At 43.8% G+C, this 25,152-nt stretch overlaps 1 protein-coding gene across 2 annotated transcripts in view; it reads left to right on the top strand.

Moving 5' to 3' along the window:
- fam124a (family with sequence similarity 124 member A) overlaps window positions 1-25,152 on the top strand; it is a 72,552-nt gene that overhangs the window by 32,498 nt on the left and 14,902 nt on the right. For both annotated transcript variants that reach the window (XM_029702072.1, XM_029702073.1), the window contains one exon: window positions 4,918-5,702. In XM_029702072.1, coding sequence (XP_029557932.1) covers window positions 4,918-5,702 — 785 coding nt within the window. The remainder of the gene's footprint in view (window positions 1-4,917; window positions 5,703-25,152) is intronic.

The raw sequence follows: 25,152 nt of genomic DNA, 5'->3' as shown, positions 1-25,152 counted from the left end.
TTAGTGATCTAGGTCATCTATGAACATTTGAACATCTTGGCCATGTTCTGTTATAATCTCCACCCGGCACAGCCAGAAGAGGACTGGCCACCCCTCATAGCCAGGTTCCTCTCTAGGTTTCATCCTCGGTTCTGGTCTTTCTAGGGAGTTTTTCCTAGCCACCGTGCTTCTACACCTGCATTGCTTGCTGTTTGGTGGTTTTAGGCTGGGTTTCTGTACAGCACTTTGTGACATCAGCTTGATGTAAGAAGGGCTTTATAAATACATTACAGTATTGTTTTCTGTGAAAGGCCATGGATCAGCAGTACCTTGTAATGTAATCTGAATGTTGCTGGATGCTTTGTTAGTCATCCGATCAGGAAGTGTACTTTCTGAGAGGGTCTCCTGTCTAGCACTGGCAATGCCCAAACACCATGCACTTGCCAACTTACACACACACACACGTACACACACACTCTCTTTTTTCCGACATCCGTACGCACACAGGCATACACACACACACCCACACCCACACACACACACACACACACACACACACACACACACACACACACACACACACACACACACACACACACACACACACACAAACCGTCTTCTCTCTGGTTTGATGTGATAAGGGCAGGGAAAATGCTGTGAGCCGGTTCCCTCGGCCCAATGTGCCCTCAACCTTACCGGACAAATAAACTGGGACGAGCCCCCCGAGGCAGAGAGAGATGGAGGGAGAGAGAGAGAGGAAAAGAGAGAGAGAAGAGAGAGGGAGAGAGAGAGAGGAGCTAAACATGACCTCTTTCTTTATAACGTTCATTGTCTGAGAATTGAGGGAACCTTTTAAAACATTGAACAGGAACGTTAAACAAAACATTGAACAGGAACGTTAAACAAAACATTGAACAGAAACGTTAAACAAAACATTTTTATTTATTTTATTTTTTATTTCACCTTTATTTAACCAGGTAGGCAAGTTGAGAACAAGTTCTCATTTACAATTGCGACCTGACCAAGATAAAGCAAAGCAGTTCGACACATATAACAACAGAGTTACACATGGAGTAAAACAAACATACAGTCAATAATACAGTAGAAAAATAAGTCTATATACAATGTGAGAAAATGAGGTGAGATAAGGGAGGTAAAGGCAAAAAAGGCCTTGGTGGCAAAGTAAATACAATATAGCAAGTAAAACACTGGAATGGTAGATTTGCAGTAGAAGAAAGTGCAAAGTAGAAATAGAAATAATGGGGTGCAAAGGAGCAAAATAAATAAATAAATACAGTAGGGGAAGAGGTAGTTGTTTGGGCTAAATTATAGATGGGCTATGTACAGGTGCAGTGATCTGGGAGCTGCTCTGATAGCTGGTGCTTAAAGCTAGTGAGGGAGATGTGTTTCCAGTTTCAGAGATTTTTGTAGTTCGTTCCAGTCATTGGCAGCAGGGAAGGAGGGAGAGGCGGCCAAAGGAGGAATTGGCTTTGGGGGTGACCAGAGAGATATACCTGCTGGAGCGCGTGCTACAGGTGGGTGCTGCAATGGTGACCAGCGAGCTGAGATAAGGGGGGACTTTACCTAGCAGGGTCTTGTAGATTACCTGGAGCCAGTGGGTTTGGCGACGAGTATGAAGCAAGGGCCAGCCAACAAGAGCATACAGGTCGCAGTAGTGGGTAGTATATGGGGCTTTTGTGACAAAACGGATGGCACTGTGATAGACTGCATCCAATTTATTGAGTAGGGTATTGGAGGCTAGTTTGTAAATGACATCGCCGAAGTCGAGGATCGGTAGGATAGTCAGTTTTACGAGGGTATGTTTGGCAGCATGAGTGAAGGATGCTTTGTTGCGAAATAGGAAGCCAATTCTAGATTTAACTTTGGATTGGAGATGTTTGATGTGAGTCTGGAAGGAGAGTTTACAGTCTAACCAGACACCTAGGTATTTGTAGTTGTCCACATATTCTGTCAGAACTGTCCAGAGTAGTGATGCTGGACGGGCGGGCAGTTGCGAGCAGCGATCGGTTGAAGAGCATGCATTTAGTTTTACTTGCATTTAAGAGCAGTTGGAGGCCACGGAAGGAGAGTTGTATGGCATTGAAGCTCGTCTGGAGGTTAGTTAACAGTGTCCAAAGAAGGGCCAGAAGTATACAGAATGGTGTCGTCTGCGTAGAGGTGGATCAGAGAATCACCAGCAGCAAGAGCGACATCATTGATGTATACAGAGAAGAGAGTCAGCCCAAGAATTGAACCCTGTGGTACCCCCATAGAGACTGCCAGAGGCCCAGACAACAGGCCATCCGATTTGACACACTGAACTCTATCAAAGAAGTAGTTGGTGAACCAGGCGAGGCAATCATTAGAGAAACCAAGACTATTGAGTCTGCCGATGAGGATGTGGTGATTGACAGAGTCGAAAGCCTTGGCCAGGTCAATGAATACGGCATCACAGTATTGTTTCTTATCGATGGCGGTTAAGATATCGTTTAGGACCTTGGCTTTCGAAGACCTTAGAAAGGCAGGGTAGGATAGATATGGGTCTATAGCAGTTTGGGTCAAGAGTGTCCCCTCCTTTGAAGAGGGGGATGACCGCAGCTGCTTTCCAATCTTTGGGGATCTCAGACTACATGAAAGAGAGGTTGAACAGGCTAGTACTAGGGGTTGCAACAATTTCAGCAGGTAATTGACATTGAGACATTGAGCAGGAATGTTAAACAAAACATTGAACAACATTGAACAGCAACGTTAAACAAAACATTGAACAGAAACGTTAAACAAAACATTGAACAGGAACGTTAAACAAAACATTGAACAGGAACGTTAAACAAAACATTTGTAACGGTTGTCTTCGTGAAGAGAGGACCAAGGCGCAGCGGGTTGCGTACTCAACATTATAATTTATTAAATGTGAACACCAGAAACAATAAACCGATGACAGGAAACAGTTTTGCAGGCTACACCAACGCAATGCAAAAACAACTACCCACAATTAACAAACAAAACACATCCCTATATATAGGACTCTCAATCAAAGGCAACTACAAACACCTGCCTCCAATTGAGAGTCCAACACCCAATACCTAACATAGAAAATACTAAACTAGAAAGAACATAGAAATACAAAAACATAGAACATAACCCAAAACCCGGAAATAATAAATCAAACACCTTTCTAAACAAAACCACCACCCCGAACCACATAAAACAAATACCCTCTGCCACGTCCTGACCAAACTACAATACTAATAATACCTAAATACTGGTCAGGACGTGACAACATTGAACAGGAACATTAAACAAAACATTGAACAGGAACATTAAACAAGACATTGAACAGAAACGTTAAACAAAACAGACCAGGATATGTCTCTGACCTGTTCACTGGATGTGCTACCTTGTCCCAGCCCTGCTGTTTTTTACCCTCTCTCTCTCTCTGGCTCTCTCTCACTCTCTACAACACCTGCTGTTTTTTACCCTCTCTCTCTCTCTGGCTCTCTCTCACTCTCTACAACACCTGCTGTCTCAACCTCTGAATGATCGGCTATGAAAGGCCAACTGACATTTACCCCTGAAGTGCTGACCTGTTGCTCCCTCTACAACCACTGGGATTATTACTCTTTGACCCTGCTGGTCATCTATGATGAACATCTTGAAGAACGATCTGGCCTTTATACAATACACATTTCTCTAGTTAAAAGACATCAGATATCACAGGCTACGTACACAGCCTCAGTTCTTCGGGGGCCATGGACTCGACAATGTGTCGAAAAGTGTTCCACAGTGTTCCATGTTGACTCCAATGCTTCCCACAGTTCTGTCAAGTTGGCTGGATGTTCATTGGGTGGTGAACCATTCTTGATACACACACGGGAAACTGTTGAGAGTGAAAAAACCCAAAGGTCCATTCACCCTCTGAATGGCAGTCAAACACAATCTATGTCTCTATTGTCTGAATGCTTAATAATCCTCCTGTAACCTGTCTTCTGTTCTTCATCTACACTGATTGATATGGATTTAACAAGTGACATCAATAAGGGATCATCGCTTTTCACCTGGATTCACCTGGTCAGTCTGTGTCATGGAAAGAGCATGACACAGACTGACCAGGTGTTCTTAATGTTTTGTCCACTCAGTGTACAGTAAGACAGAGGGGGCTGGTGTTTCACTCGTTAGGTTGCTATCTAGGAAAGTTGGTGTGTGCGCATGGCACTAATCGGATGCTGGAATTATTTTGGATAAACGTGAGAAAGCAACCTACTTTTTATGGGATTTATTTGACAATCAGATGAAAACATCATGACTGGTTGTTGTTCATGGCACATTTAAAAGATAACACGTTTTTACAGTTAAATTACGTCTCTATAAAACCCATTTAAAACCCACATGGGGGTTCAGACTGGCCTCTGCCTGAGGCCTCCAAATCACTCAGTCCGCCCCTGCCTGTGGGGGTTTGAGTTCTGACTCAGTTGGTCTTGGTCAGGGGGTCAGGATGGGGGCACACCAGGTTTGAGTTTCCTGCCGGGCTCTGGAGCATTCCTCTGTCAGTGTGTGTGTGTGTGTGTGTGTGTGTGTGTGTGTGTGTGTGTGTGTGTGTGTGTGTGTGTGTGTGTGTGTGTGTTTCTGGGCCTCACTAACGAGCTGCTAATGAGACAACATAACCCTGCTCTGCGTGGGCCTATTAGAGAGGGAGGGAGGGAGGGAGGGAGGGAGGGAGGGAGGGAGGGAGGGAGGGAGAGAGGGAGGGAAAGAGGGAGGGAAAGAGGGAGGGAAAGAGGGGAGGGAGAGAAGGGTGAGAGAATCAGTTTTTTGGTAAATAAATGTTTTCAGATTCACAATATAATTTCTAATGGCTTCTTCTTCTTCTGTTTCTTGTTCTCTCTTCCTCCTCCTCTTCCTCATCCTCCTCATCCTCTTGTCTCACTGTCTGTGTTGGAGGTGAGTTATCCATGGTGGAGCTGCAGGATCCCTTCCTGGTCAGTGTTCACCTCATTACGGACCCGGGCAAGGCCAAGTCCCTGCAGCATGCTGCCGACACTGTCCTGGCCTGGGTCCACCCTGAACTGCAGCTCTTCCGCGTCTCCGAGAGAGCCGCCTGGCAACAGAAGCCCAAGCGCCAATCATGTCATGCTTCGGCATCTTTTTCAGCCAATCACGGCCCTCCGCAGTGCCAGCCGGCGCTGGCCGTCATCCTCTTCCTGCAGGAGCAGTACGGGGGCGAGGAGCAGATCGTGACCTTACACCGTGCTCTCCAGCGACCCCCCTGGCACTTCCACCACACCGAGAGGGTCAACAACGGCCGTAGGATGCTCCCGCTGACTCCCTGCAGCCAAGACTTCTTCACCCTGGCCCCGGGGACTCCTCTGTGGGCGGTACGCCAGGTTCACTACGGTAAAGAGATTGTACGCTTCACAGTCTACTGCCGTTACGAGAGCTTCCGGGACATGGTGCGCATGTACCGGATGATCCTCCAGAGGAAGCTGGCCCAGAAGAAAGAAGACTTTTGTTTTTTTGTGGTGTACTCCAACCCGGATACCGAGATCCAACTGTCATTCAAGCGGTTGCCGAGGGGCCAGAGCCCCGCTCCTACGGAGTCGGCGGTGATAGAGATGAGGGTGAGGGACGTTGGGGCGTTGGTGCCCCTCCTGCCGTACCCTTGTACCCCCATCAGTGAGGTACGCTGGCAGACTGAAGACTACGACGGGAATAAGATACTGCTGCAGGTGAGATACTGCTGTCTGTGTCTGTGTGTCTCTGTGTCTCTGTGTGTCTGTGTCTCTGTGTGTCTGTGTCTCTGTGTCTCTGTGTGTGTGTGTGTGTGTGTGTGTGTGTGTGTGTGTGTGTGTGTGTGTGTGTGTGTGTGTGTGTGTGTGTGTGTGTGTGTGTGTGTGTGTGTGTTGCCTAGGCCGTAGATGAACAACATGCTGCACAGTATATTTCCCAGCAGCAGTCAGACTATGAACTAAGAACAACCCTTACATGATGACGACAGGCAGACCAGACCACAGACATGAGCTCTGGCACTCACTGGAGGTAGAGTGTGTTGTTGCTAAGCAACAGTAGAAGTGAAATGTGTGTGTGTGTGTGTGTGTGTGTGTGTGTGTGTGTGTGTGTGTGTGTGTGTGTGTGTGTGTGTGTGTGTGTGTGTGTGTGTGTGTGTGTGTGTGTGTGTGTGTGTGTGTGTGATGTTCCAGGTGGGCTTCATACAGTCTTCCTTCAGACGTGTAGTTAGGGTGACACCACATCCACACTCTCTCTTACTGGAGATTAGGTTCACACTGTGTGTAGTCATCAGGGAAACAGAGAGGGAGGGAGGGACAGAGAGGGGGGGACAGAGAGGGAGAGGGGCGGACAGAGAGGAGTGAGAGGGGAGGACAGAGAGGGAGAGGGGGGGGACAGAGAGGAGAGAGAGGGAGGGAGGGAGAGAGGGGGGGACAGAGAGGAAGAGAGAGAGGGAGGGAGGTAGAGAGGGGGGGACAGAGAGGAAGAGAGAAGGGAGGACAGAGAGGAGAGAGGAAGAGAGAGGGGGGAACAGAGAGGAGAGAGGAAGAGAGAGGGGGGACAGAGAGGAGAGAGGAAGAGAGAGGGGGGACAGAGAGGAAGAGAGGGGGGGACAGAGAGGAGAGAGGAAGAGAGAGGGGGGACAGAGAGGGAGAGAGAGGGGGGGACAGAGAGGAAGAGAGAGAGGAAGAGAGGGGGGCAGTCAGGGAGAGGGGGGGGGACAGAGAGGGAGAGGGGGGAGAGAGAGAGGAGAGAGGGGGGGAGAGAGAGAGGGGGGACAGAGAGGGAGAGAGAGCAGGGGGGAGAGAGAGGAGAGAGGGGGGAGAGAGGAGAGGGGGGAAGAGAGGGAGAGAGGAAGAGAGAGAGGAGAGAGAGAGGCAGAGAGAGAGGGAGAGAGAGAGAGAGCGAGAGATAGGGAGAGACACACAGAGAGAGAGAGAGAGAGAGGAGAGGAGGACACAGCGGAGGATGAGCCAGAAGAGAGGGAGGAGAGACAGGACAGCGAGGGAGAAGAGAGAAGGAGAGAGAGACAGGAAGCCAGGAGCTGAGAGAGGAGAGAAGAGAGAGAGAGAGAGACCAGAGACAGAGACTGAGACAGACAGAGAGCGAGCTGAGAGAGCGAGGACGGAGCACAGGTAGAGAAGAGATGTAGAGAGCGAGAGAGACAGAGAGAGACAGCGGGATGAGAGAGAGAGAGAGAGAGAGGAGAGAGGCGAGCGAGTAGAGAGAGACAGAAGGAGAGAAGAAGAGGAGAGACAGAGAAGAGACACAGCGAGAGTAGAGCAGAGAGAGGAGAGACAGAGAAGAGAGGACGAGAGAGAGAGAGAGCCGAGACGGGAGAGAGAGAGAGAGAGACAGAGAGAGAGAAAGAGAGAGAGACAGAGAGAGAGACAGAGAGAGAGACAGAGACAGAGAGAGAGAGAGACAGAGAGAGAGAAAGAGACAGAGAGAGAGAGAGGGAGAGAAGGCTCCACCGTACAGACCATACAGACTACAGGTTCTAAGTGGGAACGGGACTGCAGCCAAAAACAACAGTCCCACTCAGCAGACAAAGGAACATTGAGCCTTTCCAATTTGCACTTCTCCTCCACCCCTCATCCCTCATCCCTCCATCCCAACACAGGCTGGGATAGGTGTACAAGTCCTACTGCTACGACCACCCTGAAGGAGATTCACAGATTTCACACACACACACACACACACACACACACACACACACACACACACACACACACACACACACACACACACACACACACACACACACACACACACACACACACACACACACGCGTTCACTCTGGGGGACTAACATAATTAACTAGACCTTACCTAGGGTTGCAAAGCTACCAGTCATTTACCAAAGTTACCAGAATCTTCTGTAATTTTGGTAATTAACAGATAATCTATGGTAACTTCTTTTATTTGAATAACTTTTTTTTTATACGTATGCGTATGAGTTTCTAGATAGATAGACCATAAGGTTCAAGAGGAAATAGTGATCGCTGAATGAAAACGACATACATGCAATTGACAATGGTATTATTTTTCATTTAACTCTTCATCTTGTCCAACTATTGACGTTTTTTCACAAATGCCACCAATTTGGTACCATAACATTTACAACAAAGACATAGTCAAATGACTGTGTGTCAAAATATATATAAAGGATATTTCATGCTGAAACCGTATAAAGATGGCTTCTGACCAATGCTGCCATTTTGTGTGTTTTCTACGCTGATCTTAACTTTTTTTTGTACATAATATCACCACAATCATTTCCTATGACCAAAAAACAGCTTCTGGACATCAGAACAGTGATCACTAACCTCAATTTTGGATGACGATTTCTACTTCAACGAGCCGGCTGCTGTGGATGTACTGCTCATTCCGGACCTGGCCCTGGACTCGAGAGGAAGAGACGGCGCAAGAGATGCACACGAGCGGGCTCCCTGACGAGACTATGAGTAAATAAAACTGCCTTTACCGTCCGTTCTATTGGCAGACGTACAAATCACTAGAGAATAAACTGGATGAGCTCTGTTTGAGACTATCCTATAAACGGGATCTGAAGAACTGTAATATCCTATGTTTTTTTCAGAGTCGTGGCTGAACAAAAACATGGATAATATACATCTAGCTGGTTTTACTATGCATCGTCAACACCGAACGGCAGCTTCGGGTAAGGTTAAGGGGAAAAGTATCACGTTTCAGGAGAAGACCCAGATGCAGACAGTGTCGAAGTAAAAAAAAAAGTTTATTACTAGAACAGGAGGCAGGCAAAACGACAGGCCAAGGGCAGGCAGAGGTCAATAATCCAGGGTGGTGTGACAATGGTACAGAATGGCAGGCAGGCTTCGGGGTCAGGGCAGGCAGAATGGTCAAAACCGGGAAAACTATAAAACAGGAACCAGAGAAAGACAGGAGCAAGGGGAAATCCGCTGGTATGCTTGACGAACAAAACGAACTGGCAACAGACAAACAGAGAACACAGGTATAAATACACTGGGGATAATGGGGAAGATGGGCGACAACTGGAGGGGGGGTGGAGACGAGTACAAAGACAGTTGAAACAGATCAGGGTGTGACACCAATAAGAGACATTCTGGATTGTAACTTCTCAATAAAGAGAAAGAGGGTGTGACAATGTGTGTGTCTACAGCAATCAGGCTTGCGATCTCTAACGTTCAGGAAGTTTAGAGGTTTTACTCGTCTGAGTTAGAATATCTCATGATAAGCTGTAGACCATACTATTTACCCAGATAATGTTCATCTATATTTTTCGTAGCTGTCTATTTAACACCACAAACCGATGCTGGCGCTAAGACCGCACTCAACGAGCTGAATAAGGCCAAAATACTCATCTAGAGACAGCACTCCTAGTGGCCAGTAATTTTAATGCAGGGAAACCTAATTTCTACCAGCATGCCACCTGGGGAAAAAACTCTAGATCAACTCTAGATCAACGTTACTCCACACACAGAGATGTATACAAAGATCTTCCTTCGGCAAAACTGACCACAACTCTATCATCCTAGTTCCTGCTTACAAGCAAAAACTCAAACAGGAAGTACCAGTGAAACGCTCAATACTAAAGTGGTCCAATGAAGCGGATGCTAAGCTACAAGACTGTTTCGCTATCACAGACTGGAATATGTTCCGGGATTCATCGATAACATTAAGGAGTTTGCAACATCAGTCACTGGCTTCATTAATTAGTGCATCATTAATCCGCACTGAGCTAAAGGCTAGAGCTGCTACGTTCAAGGAGCGGTACACTATGCTGATTGTGGACTACAGGAAACGAAGGGCCGAGCCCCCCATCCACATTACCATGCTTGTAGTGGAGTTGGTCGAGAGATTCAAGTTCCTCGGTGTCCACATCACTAAGGGATTATCATGGTCCACACACACCATCACAGTCATGACAATGTCTCTTCCCCCTCAGGAGGCTGAAAAGCTTTGGCATGGGCCCTCAGATCCTTACAAAGTTCTACTGCTGCACCATTGAGAGCATCTTGACTGGCTGCATGACCTGTTTGTATGTTTGTATGGCACCTGCTTGGCATCCGACCACAAGGCGCAACAGAGGGTAGTGCGTACGGCCCAGTACATCACTGGGGCCAAGCTTCCTGGTATCCAGGACCTCTATACCAAGTGGTGTCAGAGGAAGACCCTAAAAATTGTCAAAGACTCCAGCAACCCTAGTCATAGACTGTTCTCTCTGATACCTCACGGCAAGCAATACCAACAGGACCCTGAACAGCTTCTACCCACAACCATAAGACTGCTAAATAGTTAGTCTGGGTAGCTATTAATTAACTATTTAACTATCTGCATTGACCCTTTTTGCTCTTTTGACTCATCACATACACTCCTGCTACATTTTTTTATCTATCTTGTTGCCTAGTTACTTTATCCCTACCTATATGTTCATACACTACATGACCAACAGTTTGTGGACACCGGCTCGTTGAACATCTCATTCCAAAATCATGGGCATTAATATGGAGTTGGTCCCCCCTTTTCCTGCTATAAGAGCCTCCACTCTTCTGGGAAGGCTTTTCACTACATGTTGGAACATTGTTGCAGGGACTTGCTTCCTTTCAGCCATGAGCATTAGTGAGGTCGGGTACTGCTGTTGGGCGATTAGGTCTGGCTCGCAGTCGGCGTTCCAATTTATCCCAAAGGTGTTCGATGGGGTTGAGGTCAGGGCTTTGTGCAGGCCAGTCAAGTTCTTCCACACCAATCTCAACAAACCATTTCTGTATGGACCTCTTTGTGAACATGGGCATCGTCATGCTGAAACAGGAAAAGGCCTTCCCCAAACTGTTGCCACAAAGTTGGAAGCACAGAATTGTCTAGAATGTCATTGTATGCTGTAGCGATAATATTTTCCTTCACTGGAACTAAGGGGCCCAAACCATGAAAAATCAGCCCCAGACCATTATTCCTCTTCCACCAAACTTTACAGTTGGCACTATGCATTGGGGCAGGTAGCGTTCTCCTGGCATCCGCCAAACCCAGATTTGTCAGTTGGACTGTCAGATGGTGAAGTGGGATTCATCACTCCAGAGAATGCATTTCCACTGCTCCAGAGTCCAATGGCGACATGCTTTACACCACTCCAGCCGACACTTGGCATTGCGCATGGTGATCTTATGCTTGTCTGCAGCTGCTTGGCCATGGAAACCCATTTCATGAAGTTCCCGACGAACAGTTATTGTGCTGACGTTGCTTCCAGAGGCAGTTTGAAACTCAGTAGTGAATGTTACAGACAAATTTTCACATGCTACGTGCTTCTGCACTCGGCGGTCCTGTTCTGTGAGTTTCTGTGGCCTACCACTTTGCGGCTGAGCCGTTGTTGTTCCTAGACGTGTCCACTTCACAATAACAGTACTTACAGTTGACCAGGGCAGAAATTTGATGAACTGACTTGTTGAAAGGTGCCATCCTATAACGGTGCCACATTGAAAGTTACTGAATTCTTCAGGTATGCAATTCTACTGCCAATGTTTCTCAATGGAGATTGCATGGCTGTGTGCGCAATTTTATACACGTCAACAATAGGTGTGGCAGAAATAGCCAAATCCACGGGGGTGTACAGTGCATTCAGAATGTTTTCAGACCCCTTCTCTTTTTCCACGTTTTTGTTACGTTACAGCCTTATTCTAAAATGGATTAAAAAATATATATATATCTATCTACACACAGTACCGCATAACGACAAAGCGAAAACAGGTTTTTAGAAATGTTTGCAAAAATATAAAAAATTTAAAACAGAAATTCCTTAATTACATACCTTAATTTATAAGTATTCAGATGCTTTGCTATGAGACTCAAAATTGAGCTCAGGTGCATCCTTTTTCCATTGATCATCCTTAAGATGTTTCTACAACTTGATTGGAGTCCACCTCTGGTAAATTCATTTGATTGGACATGATTTGGAAACGCACACACCTGTCTATATAAGGTCCCACAGTTGATAGTGCATTTAAGAGCAAAAACCAAGCCATGAGGTCGAAGGAATTGTCTGTAGAGCTCCGAGACAGGATTGTGTTGAGGCACAGATCTGGGGAAGGGTACTAAAAAATGTCTGCAGCATTAAAGGTCCCCAACAACACAATGCCCTCCATCATTCTTAAGTGGAAGAGTTTGGAACCACCAAGACTCCTCCTAGAGCTGACGGCCTGGCCAAACTGAGCAATCGGGGGAGAATGGCCTTGGTCAGGGAGGTGACCAAGAATCCGATGGTCACTCTGACCAGCTACCGAGCTCCTCTGTGGAAATGGGAGCAACTTCTAGAAGTACAACCATCTCTGCAGCAGTCAGGCCTTTATGGTGGAGTGGCCAGACGGAAGCCACTCCTCAGTAAAAGGTATGACAGCCCGCTTGGAGTTTGCCAAAAAAGCACCTAAAGGACTCGTAGACCATGACAAACAATATTCTCTGGTCTGATAAAACCAATATTGAACTCTTTGGCCTGAATGCCAAGCGTCACGTCTGGAGGAAACCTGGCACTATCCTTACGGTGAAGCATGGTGGTGGCAGCATCATGCTGTGGGGATGTTTTTCAGCGGCAAGGACTGGGAGTGCCATACCCAAGTAGTGCCATACCCAAGAAGATGTGAGGCTGTAATCATTGCCAAAGGTGCTTCAACAAAGCACTGAGTAAAGGCTCTGAATACTTATGTAAATGTGACATTTCATTTTAATTTTTAATTTGTTTACAAACATTTTTTTTGTTGCTTTGTCGTAATGGGGTATTGTGTGTAGATTGATGAAGGGAAAAAATGATTTAATCAATTTTTAGAATAAGACAGTAATGTAACAACATGTGGAAACAGTCAAGTGGTCTGAATACTTTCCTAATGCACTGTACAGTGTAGCTGCGACAGACCAAAGCAGAATACTCTAAAGAGGCATAGTCAGTTTATGAGTCGCACCAGCAGCTGGAGAAGTCATCTGTCTGTCTGTGTCCAGGGGGACAGCAGATCTGTACCACAGCCTTTAGCTATACAGCCTAACCCCTAGTCTGGTCCCAACCCTGTCATCACAGAGAGGAAACATCCCCTAACACCAGTCTACCACCAAGGCACTCCGTGTACACAAAATTGTTCCGTGTTGAATCAACACTTCTAGATTTACATTTAACACTGGGGCAGTGTGTGCTGTATATGGGTCCATACTTTTCAGTGTTATATTAACACTGTGCTTAGTACTGATGCTTTTACACTTTGTCAGTGTTAGGGAATTAACACTTTTAGTGTTATGCAATAACACCTCATATAGCATTTTTAACCATTACGTCAAGAGGTCCGTAACCCTCACTGTTGGGTTAAGGACACCACAATATTATTTACCACTCTTTATTGTCACATACTCTTATGTAAGAAATGACAAAGACTTCAGAACTGGCAGCAGACATGTTCAAACTTTAATTAAGATAACCATAGACCACTTAAAGTGGTATAGCTCTTCCACTCACAGGTGGCCAAAAATAACTAACTGAAAGCCACATCTCCAATATAATTTCATAGTGTGCTTTCTTGAGTGAATTGTAGAATTACCACACATGGCTGTATTTATTTGTGACAGAGACATGTTTGTTGAATTCATTCATTTTCAGTCCAGTGACCTTTTAATGACAATACATTACATATCTCATAAGGCCTTATTTTAAGCCCTAGCTTTGCGCTAATACAGAGGCCTGAAATTCATTGTTTACAGGCCACATCAGGCATGCAAGTCACATTATGATAGCTGGCAAAATTATGTGTAATTCCTATTGGAATCCAGACAGAGTTAGTACTACAACTATTAGTACTACACCTATTAGTACTACAACTATTAGTACTACAACTATTCATACTACATCTATTCATACTACAGTTATTCATACTACAGCTATTAGTACTACAACTATTAGTACTACAACTATTATTGTTAGTCGCTCCAACAGTTGGCATTTTTTCATTCAGTGTTGTGAACTTTGTTAAAATGTAACAACTATTTCAGTAATGGGTGCAATAAATCTAACTAACTGATCGGATTAGTTTAGAAAGTTATTTATCTTTGTGTAGCGTAAGATTAACCAATCAATCAATGTATATGCAAAAAAAAACACAGATTATAAAATACATCTACCTGCAGTAGAGCATGCTGGGAAATATGATAATGATGGGCGTGGTTTTTGTTGATGGGAACATTTTACTCTCCACAAAGTAAAACTGATACAATCACACTCACCTCTAGTTATTAACCCTGGTGTTCTTTTACACCAAGGAGTGTAAAATCAACACTAGAAATGCTACACTGAAACAAGTTAACACTGGCCAATTTGCTGTGTGGCCTCATTCATACAGGCAGTCACATTCTGATCCTGATGCCACTAATTCGTCATTTTTGACAATCAGATCTTTTGCCGATAGTGGGGGCAAAAGATTAAAATCAATCGTCTACACATGTAAACAACAGGTTTGTAGACTAATAGTGAAATGCTTACTTACGGGTCCTTTTCCAACAATGCAGAGTTAAAGATAAAGATTTAAATATATATATATATATATATAAACTGTGACATGAGGAATAAATACACAGTGAATAATGAATAAAAATAACGAGTAAAGTAACATGACTACATACAGGGACTACCAGTACTAAGTCGATGTGCAGGGGTATGAGGTAATAACATGACTACATACAGGGACTACCAGTACTAAGTCGATGTGCGGGGGTATGAGGTAATAACATGACTACATACAGGGACTACCAGTACTAAGTCGATGTGCAGGGGTATGAGGTAATAACATGACTACATACAGGGACTACCAGTACTAAGTCGATGTGCAGGGGTATGAGGTAATAACATGACTACATACAGGGACTACCAGTACTAAGTCGATGTGCAGGGGTATGAGGTAATAACATGACTACATACAGGGACTACCAGTACTAAGTCGATGTGCAGGGGTATGAGGTAATAACATGACTACATACAGGGGCTACCAGTACTAAGTCGATGTGCAGGGGTATGAGGTAATAACATGACTACATACAGGGGCTACCAGTACTAAGTCGATGTGCAGGGGTATGAGGTAATAACATGACTACATACAGGGACTACCAGTACTAAGTCGATGTGCAGGGGTATGAGGTAATAACATGACTACATACAGGGACTACCAGTACTAAGTCGATGTGCAGGGGTATGAGGTAATAACATGACTACATACAGGGACTACCAGTACTAAGTCGATGTGCAGGGGTATGAGGTAATAACATGACTACATACAGGGGCTACCAGTACTAAGTCGATGTGCAGGGGTATGAGGTAATAACATGACTACATACAGGGGCTACCAGTACTAAGTCGATGTGCAGGGGTATGAGGTAATAACATGACTACATACAGGGACTACCAGTACTAAGTCGATGTGCAGGGGTATGAGGTAATAACATGACTACATACAGGGACTACCAGTACTAAGTCGATGTGCAGGGGTATGAGGTAATAACATGACTACATACAGGGACTACCAGTACTAAGTCGATGTGCAGGGGTATGAGGTAATAACATGACTACATACAGGGACTACCAGTACTAAGTCGATGTGCAGGGGTATGAGGTAATAACATGACTACATACAGGGACTACCAGTACTAAGTCGATGTGCAGGGGTATGAGGTAATAACATGACTACATACAGGGACTACCAGTACTAAGTCGATGTGCAGGGGTATGAGGTAGTAACATGACTACATACAGGGACTACCAGTACTAAGTCGATGTGCAGGGGTATGAGGTAGTAACATGACTACATACAGGGACTACCAGTACTAAGTCGATGTGCAGGGGTATGAGGTAGTAACATGACTACATACAGGGACTACCAGTACTAAGTCGATGTGCAGGGGTATGAGGTAGTAACATGACTACATACAGGGACTACCAGTACTAAGTCGATGTGCAGGGGTATGAGGTAATAACATGACTACATACAGGGACTACCAGTACTAAGTCGATGTGCAGGGGTATGAGGTAATAACATGACTACATACAGGGACTACCAGTACTAAGTCGATGTGCAGGGGTATGAGGTAATAACATGACTACATACAGGGACTACCAGTACTAAGTCGATGTGCAGGGGTATGAGGTAATAACATGACTACATACAGGGACTACCAGTACTAAGTCGATGTGCAGGGGTATGAGGTAATAACATGACTACATACAGGGACTACCAGTACTAAGTCGATGTGCAGGGGTATGAGGTAATAACATGACTACATACAGGGACTACCAGTACTAAGTCGATGTGCAGGGGTATGAGGTAATAACATGACTACATACAGGGACTACCAGTACTAAGTCGATGTGCAGGGGTATGAAGTAATAACATGACTACATACAGGGACTACCAGTACTAAGTCGATGTGCAGGGGTATGAGGTAATAACATGACTACATACAGGGGCTACCAGTACTAAGTCGATGTGCAGGGGTATGAGGTAATAACATGACTACATACAGGGACTACCAGTACTAAGTCGATGTGCAGGGGTATGAGGTAATAACATGACTACATACAGGGACTACCAGTACTAAGTCGATGTGCAGGGGTATGAGGTAATAACATGACTACATACAGGGACTACCAGTACTAAGTCGATGTGCAGGGGTATGAGGTAATAACATGACTACATACAGGGACTACCAGTACTAAGTCGATGTGCAGGGGTATGAGGTAGTAACATGACTACATACAGGGACTACCAGTACTAAGTCGATGTGCAGGGGTATGAGGTAGTAACATGACTACATACAGGGACTACCAGTACTAAGTCGATGTGCAGGGGTATGAGGTAGTAACATGACTACATACAGGGACTACCAGTACTAAGTCGATGTGCAGGGGTATGAGGTAATAACATGACTTCATACAGGGACTACCAGTACTAAGTCGATGTGCAGGGGTATGAGGTAATAACATGACTACATACAGGGACTACCAGTACTAAGTCGATGTGCAGGGGTATGAGGTAATAACATGACTACATACAGGGACTACCAGTACTAAGTCGATGTGCAGGGGTATGAGGTAATAACATGACTACATACAGGGACTACCAGTACTAAGTCGATGTGCAGGGGTATGAGGTAATAACATGACTACATACAGGGACTACCAGTACTAAGTCGATGTGCAGGGGTATGAGGTAATAACATGACTACATACAGGGACTACCAGTACTAAGTCGATGTGCAGGGGTATGAGGTAATAACATGACTACATACAGGGACTACCAGTACTAAGTCGATGTGCAGGGGTATGAGGTAGTAACATGACTACATACAGGGACTACCAGTACTAAGTCGATGTGCAGGGGTATGAGGTAGTAACATGACTACATACAGGGACTACCAGTACTAAGCCGATGTGCAGGGGTATGAGGTAGTAACATGACTACATACAGGGACTACCAGTACTAAGTCGATGTGCAGGGGTATGAGGTAGTAACATGACTACATACAGGGACTACCAGTACTAAGTCGATGTGCAGGGGTATGAGGTAGTAACATGACTACATACAGGGACTACCAGTACTAAGTCGATGTGCAGGGGTATGAGGTAATAACATGACTACATACAGGGACTACCAGTACTAAGTCGATGTGCAGGGGTATGAGGTAATAACATGACTACATACAGGGACTACCAGTACTAAGTCGATGTGCAGGGGTATGAGGTAATAACATGACTACATACAGGGACTACCAGTACTAAGTCGATGTGCAGGGGTATGAGGTAATAACATGACTACATACAGGGACTACCAGTACTAAGTCGATGTGCAGGGGTATGAGGTAGTAACATGACTACATACAGGGACTACCAGTACTAAGTCGATGTGCAGGGGTATGAGGTAGTAACATGACTACATACAGGGACTACCAGTACTAAGTCGATGTGCAGGGGTATGAGGTAGTAACATGACTACATACAGGGACTACCAGTACTAAGTCGATGTGCAGGGGTATGAGGTAGTAACATGACTACATACAGGGACTACCAGTACTAAGTCGATGTGCAGGGGTATGAGGTAGTAACATGACTACATACAGGGACTACCAGTACTAAGTCGATGTGTAGGGGTATGAGGTAGTAACATGACTACATACAGGGACTACCAGTACTAAGTCGATGTGCAGGGGTATGAGGTAATAACATGACTACATACAGGGACTACCAGTACTAAGTCGATGTGCAGGGGTATGAGGTAATAACATGACTACATACAGGGACTACCAGTACTAAGTCGATGTGCAGGGGTATGAGGTAATAACATGACTACATACAGGGACTACCAGTACTAAGTCGATGTGCAGGGGTATGAGGTAATAACATGACTACATACAGGGACTACCAGTACTAAGTCGATGTGCAGGGGTATGAGGTAATAACATGACTACATACAGGGACTACCAGTACTAAGTCGATGTGCAGGGGTATGAGGTAATAACATGACTACATACAGGGACTACCAGTACTAAGTCGATGTGCAGGGGTATGAGGTAATAACATGAATACATATAGGGACTACCAGTACTAAGTCGATGTGCAGGGGTATGAGGTAGTAACATGACTACATACAGGGACTACCAGTACTAAGTCGATGTGCAGGGGTATGAGGTAATAACATGACTACATACAGGGACTACCAGTACTAAGTCGATGTGCGGGGGTATGAGGTAATAACATGACTACATACAGGGACTACCAGTACTAAGTCGATGTGCGGGGGTATGAGGTAATAACATGACTACATACAGGGACTACCAGTACTAAGTCGTTGTGCGGGGGTATGAGGTAATAACATGACTACATACAGGGACTACCAGTACTAAGTCGATGTGCGGGGGTATGAGGTAATAACATGACTACATACAGGGACTACCAGTACTAAGTCGATGTGCGGGGGTATGAGGTAATAACATGACTACATACAGGGACTACCAGTACTAAGTCGATGTGCGGGGGTATGAGGTAATAACATGACTACATACAGGGACTACCAGTACTAAGTCGATGTGCAGGGGTATGAGGTAGTAGCATGACTACATACAGGGACTACCAGTACTAAGTCGATGTGCAGGGGTATGAGGTAATAACATGACTACATACAGGGACTACCAGTACTAAGTCGATGTGCAGGGGTATGAGGTAATAACATGACTACATACAGGGACTACCAGTACTAAGTCGATGTGCAGGGGTATGAGGTAATAACATGACTACATACAGGGACTACCAGTACTAAGTCGATGTGCGGGGGTATGAGGTAATAACATGACTACATACAGGGACTACCAGTACTAAGTCGATGTGCGGGGGTATGAGGTAATAACATGACTACATACAGGGACTACCAGTACTAAGTCGATGTGCAGGGGTATGAGGTAATAACATGACTACATACAGGGACTACCAGTACTAAGTCGATGTGCAGGGGTATGAGGTAATAACATGACTACATACAGGGACTACCAGTACTAAGTCGATGTGCAGAAGGTACCAGGTAAGTGAGGTACAGTAGCTATGTACATATAGGTAATAGACAGTAACAGCAGTATACTGTAGGTAGGGGTAAAGGATAGATAATAGACAGTAACAGCAGTATACTGTAGGTAGGGGTAAAGGATAGATAATAGACAGTAACAGCAGTATACTGTAGGTAGGGGTAAAGGATAGATAATAGACAGTAACAGCAGTATACTGTAGGTAGGGGTAAAGGATAGATAATAGACAGTAACAGCAGTATACTGTAGGTAGGGGTAAAGGATAGATAATAGACAGTAACAGCAGTATACTGTAGGTAGGGTAAAGGATAGATAATAGACAGTAACAGCAGTATACTGTAGGTAGGGGTAAAGGATAGGTAATAGACAGTAACAGCAGTATACTGTAGGTAGGGGTAAAGGATAGATAATAGACAGTAACAGCAGTATACTGTAGGTAGGGGTAAAGGATAGATAATAGACAGTAACAGCAGTATACTGTAGGTAGGGGTAAAGGATAGATAATAGACAGTAACAGCAGTATACTGTAGGTAGGGTAAAGGATAGATAATAGACAGTAACAGCAGTATACTGTAGGTAGGGGTAAAGGATAGATAATAGACAGTATCAGCAGTATGCTGTAGGTAGGGGTAAAGGATAGATAATAGACAGTATCAGCAGTATGCTGTAGGTAGGGGTAAAGGATAGATAATAGACAGTAACAGCAGTATACTGTAGGTAGGGGTAAAGGATAGATAATAGACAGTAACAGCAGTATACTGTAGGTAGGGGTAAAGGATAGATAATAGACAGTAACAGCAGTATACTGTAGGTAGGGTAAAGGATAGATAATAGACAGTAACAGCAGTATACTGTAGGTAGGGGTAAAGGATAGATAATAGACAGTAACAGCAGTATACTGTAGGTAGGGGTAAAGGATAGATAATAGACAGTAACAGCACTATACTGTAGGTAGGGGTAAAGGATAGATAATAGACAGTAACAGCAGTATACTGTAGGTAGGGTAAAGGATAGATAATAGACAGTAACAGCAGTATACTGTAGGTAGGGGTAAAGGATAGATAATAGACAGTAACAGCAGTATACTGTAGGTACGGGTAAAGGATAGATAATAGACAGTAACAGCAGTATACTGTAGGTAGGGGTAAAGTGACTAGACAACAGGAGAGATAATAGACAGTAACAGCAGTATACTGTAGGTAGGGGTAAAGGATAGATAATAGACAGTAACAGCAGTATACTATAGGTAGGGGTAAAGGATAGATAATAGACAGTAACAGCAGTATACTGTAGGTAGGGGTAAAGGATAGGTAATAGACAGTAACAGCAGTATACTGTAGGTAGGGGTAAAGGATAGATAATAGACAGTAACAGCAGTATATTGTAGGTAGGGGTAAAGGATAGATAATAGACAGTAACAGCAGTATACTGTAGGTAGGGGTAAAGGATAGATAATAGACAGTAACAGCAGTATACTGTAGGTAGGGGTAAAGGATAGATAATAGACAGTAACAGCAGTATACTGTAGGTAGGGGTAAAGGATAGATAATAGACAGTAACAGCAGTATACTGTAGGTAGGGGTAAAGGATAGATAATAGACAGTAACAGCAGTATACTGTAGGTAGGGGTTAAAGTGAATAGACAACAGGATAGATAATAGACAGTAACAGCAGTATACTGTAGGTAGGGGTAAAGTGACTAGACAACAGGATATATAATAGACAGTAGCAGCAGTATGCTGTAGGTAGGGGTAAAGGATAGATAATAGACAGTAACAGCAGTATACTGTAGGTAGGGGTAAAGGATAGATAATAGACAGTAACAGCAGTATACTGTAGGTAGGGGTAAAGGATAGATAATAGACAGTAACAGCAGTATACTGTAGGTAGGGTAAAGGATAGATAATAGACAGTAACAGCAGTATACTGTAGGTAGGGGTAAAGGATAGATAATAGACAGTATCAGCAGTATGCTGTAGGTAGGGGTAAAGGATAGATAATAGACAGTATCAGCAGTATGCTGTAGGTAGGGGTAAAGGATAGATAATAGACAGTAACAGCAGTATACTGTAGGTAGGGGTAAAGGATAGATAATAGACAGTAACAGCAGTATACTGTAGGTAGGGGTAAAGGATAGATAATAGACAGTAACAGCAGTATACTGTAGGTAGGGTAAAGGATAGATAATAGACAGTAACAGCAGTATACTGTAGGTAGGGGTAAAGGATAGATAATAGACAGTAACAGCAGTATACTGTAGGTAGGGGTAAAGGATAGATAATAGACAGTAACAGCAGTATACTGTAGGTAGGGGTAAAGGATAGATAATAGACAGTAACAGCAGTATACTGTAGGTAGGGGTAAAGGATAGATAATAGACAGTAACAGCAGTATACTGTAGGTAGGGGTAAAGGATAGATAATAGACAGTAACAGCAGTATACTGTAGGTAGGGGTAAAGGATAGATAATAGACAGTAACAGCAGTATACTGTAGGTAGGGGTAAAGTGACTAGACAACAGGATAGATAATAGACAGTAACAGCAGTATACTGTAGGTAGGGGTAAAGTGACTAGACAACAGGATAGATAATAGACAGTAACAGCAGTATACTGTAGGTAGGGGTAAAGGATAGATAATAGACAGTAACAGCAGTATACTGTAGGTAGGGGTAAAGGATAGATAATAGACAGTAACAGCAGTATACTGTAGGTAGGGGTAAAGGATAGATAATAGACAGTAACAGCAGTATACTGTAGGTAGGGGTAAAGGATAGATAATAGACAGTAACAGCAGTATACTGTAGGTAGGGGTAAAGTGACTAGACAACAGGAGAGATAATAGACAGTAACAGCAGTATACTGTAGGTAGGGGTAAAGGATAGATAATAGACAGTAACAGCAGTATACTATAGGTAGGGGTAAAGGATAGATAATAGACAGTAACAGCAGTATACTGTAGGTAGGGGTAAAGGATAGATAATAGACAGTAACAGCAGTATACTGTAGGTAGGGGTAAAGTGACTAGACAACAGGAGAGATAATAGACAGTAACAGCAGTATACTGTAGGTAGGGGTAAAGGATAGATAATAGACAGTAACAGCAGTATACTATAGGTAGGGGTAAAGGATAGATAATAGACAGTAACAGCAGTATACTGTAGGTAGGGGTAAAGGATAGGTAATAGACAGTAACAGCAGTATACTGTAGGTAGGGGTAAAGGATAGGTAATAGACAGTAACAGCAGTATACTGTAGGTAGGGGTAAAGGATAGATAATAGACAGTAACAGCAGTATACTGTAGGTAGGGGTAAAGGATAGATAATAGACAGTAACAGCAGTATACTGTAGGTAGGGGTAAAGTGACTAGACAACAGGAGAGATAATAGACAGTAACAGCAGTATACTGTAGGTAGGGGTAAAGGATAGATAATAGACAGTAACAGCAGTATACTATAGGTAGGGGTAAAGGATAGATAATAGACAGTAACAGCAGTATACTGTAGGTAGGGGTAAAGGATAGATAATAGACAGTAACAGCAGTATACTGTAGGTAGGGGTAAAGGATAGATAATAGACAGTAACAGCAGTATACTGTAGGTAGGGGTAAAGGATAGATAATAGACAGTAACAGCAGTATACTGTAGGTAGGGGTAAAGTGACTAGACAACAGGAGAGATAATAGACAGTAACAGCAGTATACTGTAGGTAGGGGTAAAGGATAGATAATAGACAGTAACAGCAGTATACTATAGGTAGGGGTAAAGGATAGATAATAGACAGTAACAGCAGTATACTGTAGGTAGGGGTAAAGGATAGATAATAGACAGTAACAGCAGTATACTGTAGGTAGGGGTAAAGGATAGATAATAGACAGTAACAGCAGTATACTGTAGGTAGGGGTAAAGTGACTAGACAACAGGATAGATAATAGACAGTAACAGCAGTATACTGTAGGTAGGGGTAAAGGATAGATAATAGACAGTAACAGCAGTATACTGTAGGTAGGGGTAAAGGATAGATAATAGACAGTAACAGCAGTATACTGTAGGTAGGGGTAAAGGATAGATAATAGACAGTAACAGCAGTATACTGTAGGTAGGGTAAAGGATAGATAATAGACAGTAACAGCAGTATACTGTAGGTAGGGGTAAAGGATAGATAATAGACAGTAACAGCAGTATACTGTAGGTAGGGGTAAAGGATAGATAATAGACAGTAACAGCAGTATACTGTAGGTAGGGGTAAAGGATAGATAATAGACAGTAACAGCAGTATACTGTAGGTAGGGGTAAAGGATAGATAATAGACAGTAACAGCAGTATACTGTAGGTAGGGGTAAAGGATAGATAATAGACAGTAACAGCAGTATACTGTAGGTAGGGGTAAAGTGACTAGACAACAGGATAGATAATAGACAGTAACAGCAGTATACTGTAGGTAGGGGTAAAGTGACTAGACAACAGGATAGATAATAGACAGTAACAGCAGTATACTGTAGGTAGGGGTAAAGGATAGATAATAGACAGTAACAGCAGTATACTGTAGGTAGGGGTAAAGGATAGATAATAGACAGTAACAGCAGTATACTGTAGGTAGGGGTAAAGTGACTAGACAACAGGAGAGATAATAGACAGTAACAGCAGTATACTGTAGGTAGGGGTAAAGGATAGATAATAGACAGTAACAGCAGTATACTATAGGTAGGGGTAAAGGATAGATAATAGACAGTAACAGCAGTATACTGTAGGTAGGGGTAAAGGATAGATAATAGACAGTAACAGCAGTATACTGTAGGTAGGGGTAAAGGATAGATAATAGACAGTAACAGCAGTATACTGTAGGTAGGGGTAAAGGATAGATAATAGACAGTAACAGCAGTATACTGTAGGTAGGGGTAAAGTGACTAGACAACAGGAGAGATAATAGACAGTAACAGCAGTATACTGTAGGTAGGGGTAAAGGATAGATAATAGACAGTAACAGCAGTATACTATAGGTAGGGGTAAAGGATAGATAATAGACAGTAACAGCAGTATACTGTAGGTAGGGGTAAAGGATAGGTAATAGACAGTAACAGCAGTATACTGTAGGTAGGGGTAAAGGATAGATAATAGACAGTAACAGCAGTATACTGTAGGTAGGGGTAAAGGATAGATAATAGACAGTAACAGCAGTATACTGTAGGTAGGGGTAAAGGATAGATAATAGACAGTAACAGCAGTATACTGTAGGTAGGGGTAAAGGATAGATAATAGACAGTAACAGCAGTATACTGTAGGTAGGGGTAAAGGATAGATAATAGACAGTAACAGCAGTATACTGTAGGTAGGGGTAAAGGATAGATAATAGACAGTAACAGCAGTATACTGTAGGTAGGGGTTAAAGTGACTAGACAACAGGATAGATAATAGACAGTAACAGCAGTATACTGTAGGTAGGGGTAAAGTGACTAGACAACAGGATATATAATAGACATTAGCAGCAGTATGCTGTAGGTAGGGGTAAAGGATAGATAATAGACAGTAACAGCAGTATACTGTAGGTAGGGGTAAAGGATAGATAATAGACAGTAACAGCAGTATACTGT

The sequence above is a fragment of the Salmo trutta genome, chromosome 20 (assembly GCF_901001165.1).
Source record: "Salmo trutta chromosome 20, fSalTru1.1, whole genome shotgun sequence".
Lineage (NCBI taxonomy): Eukaryota > Metazoa > Chordata > Actinopteri > Salmoniformes > Salmonidae > Salmo > Salmo trutta.
This window is presented reverse-complemented; position numbering and strand designations above follow the sequence as displayed.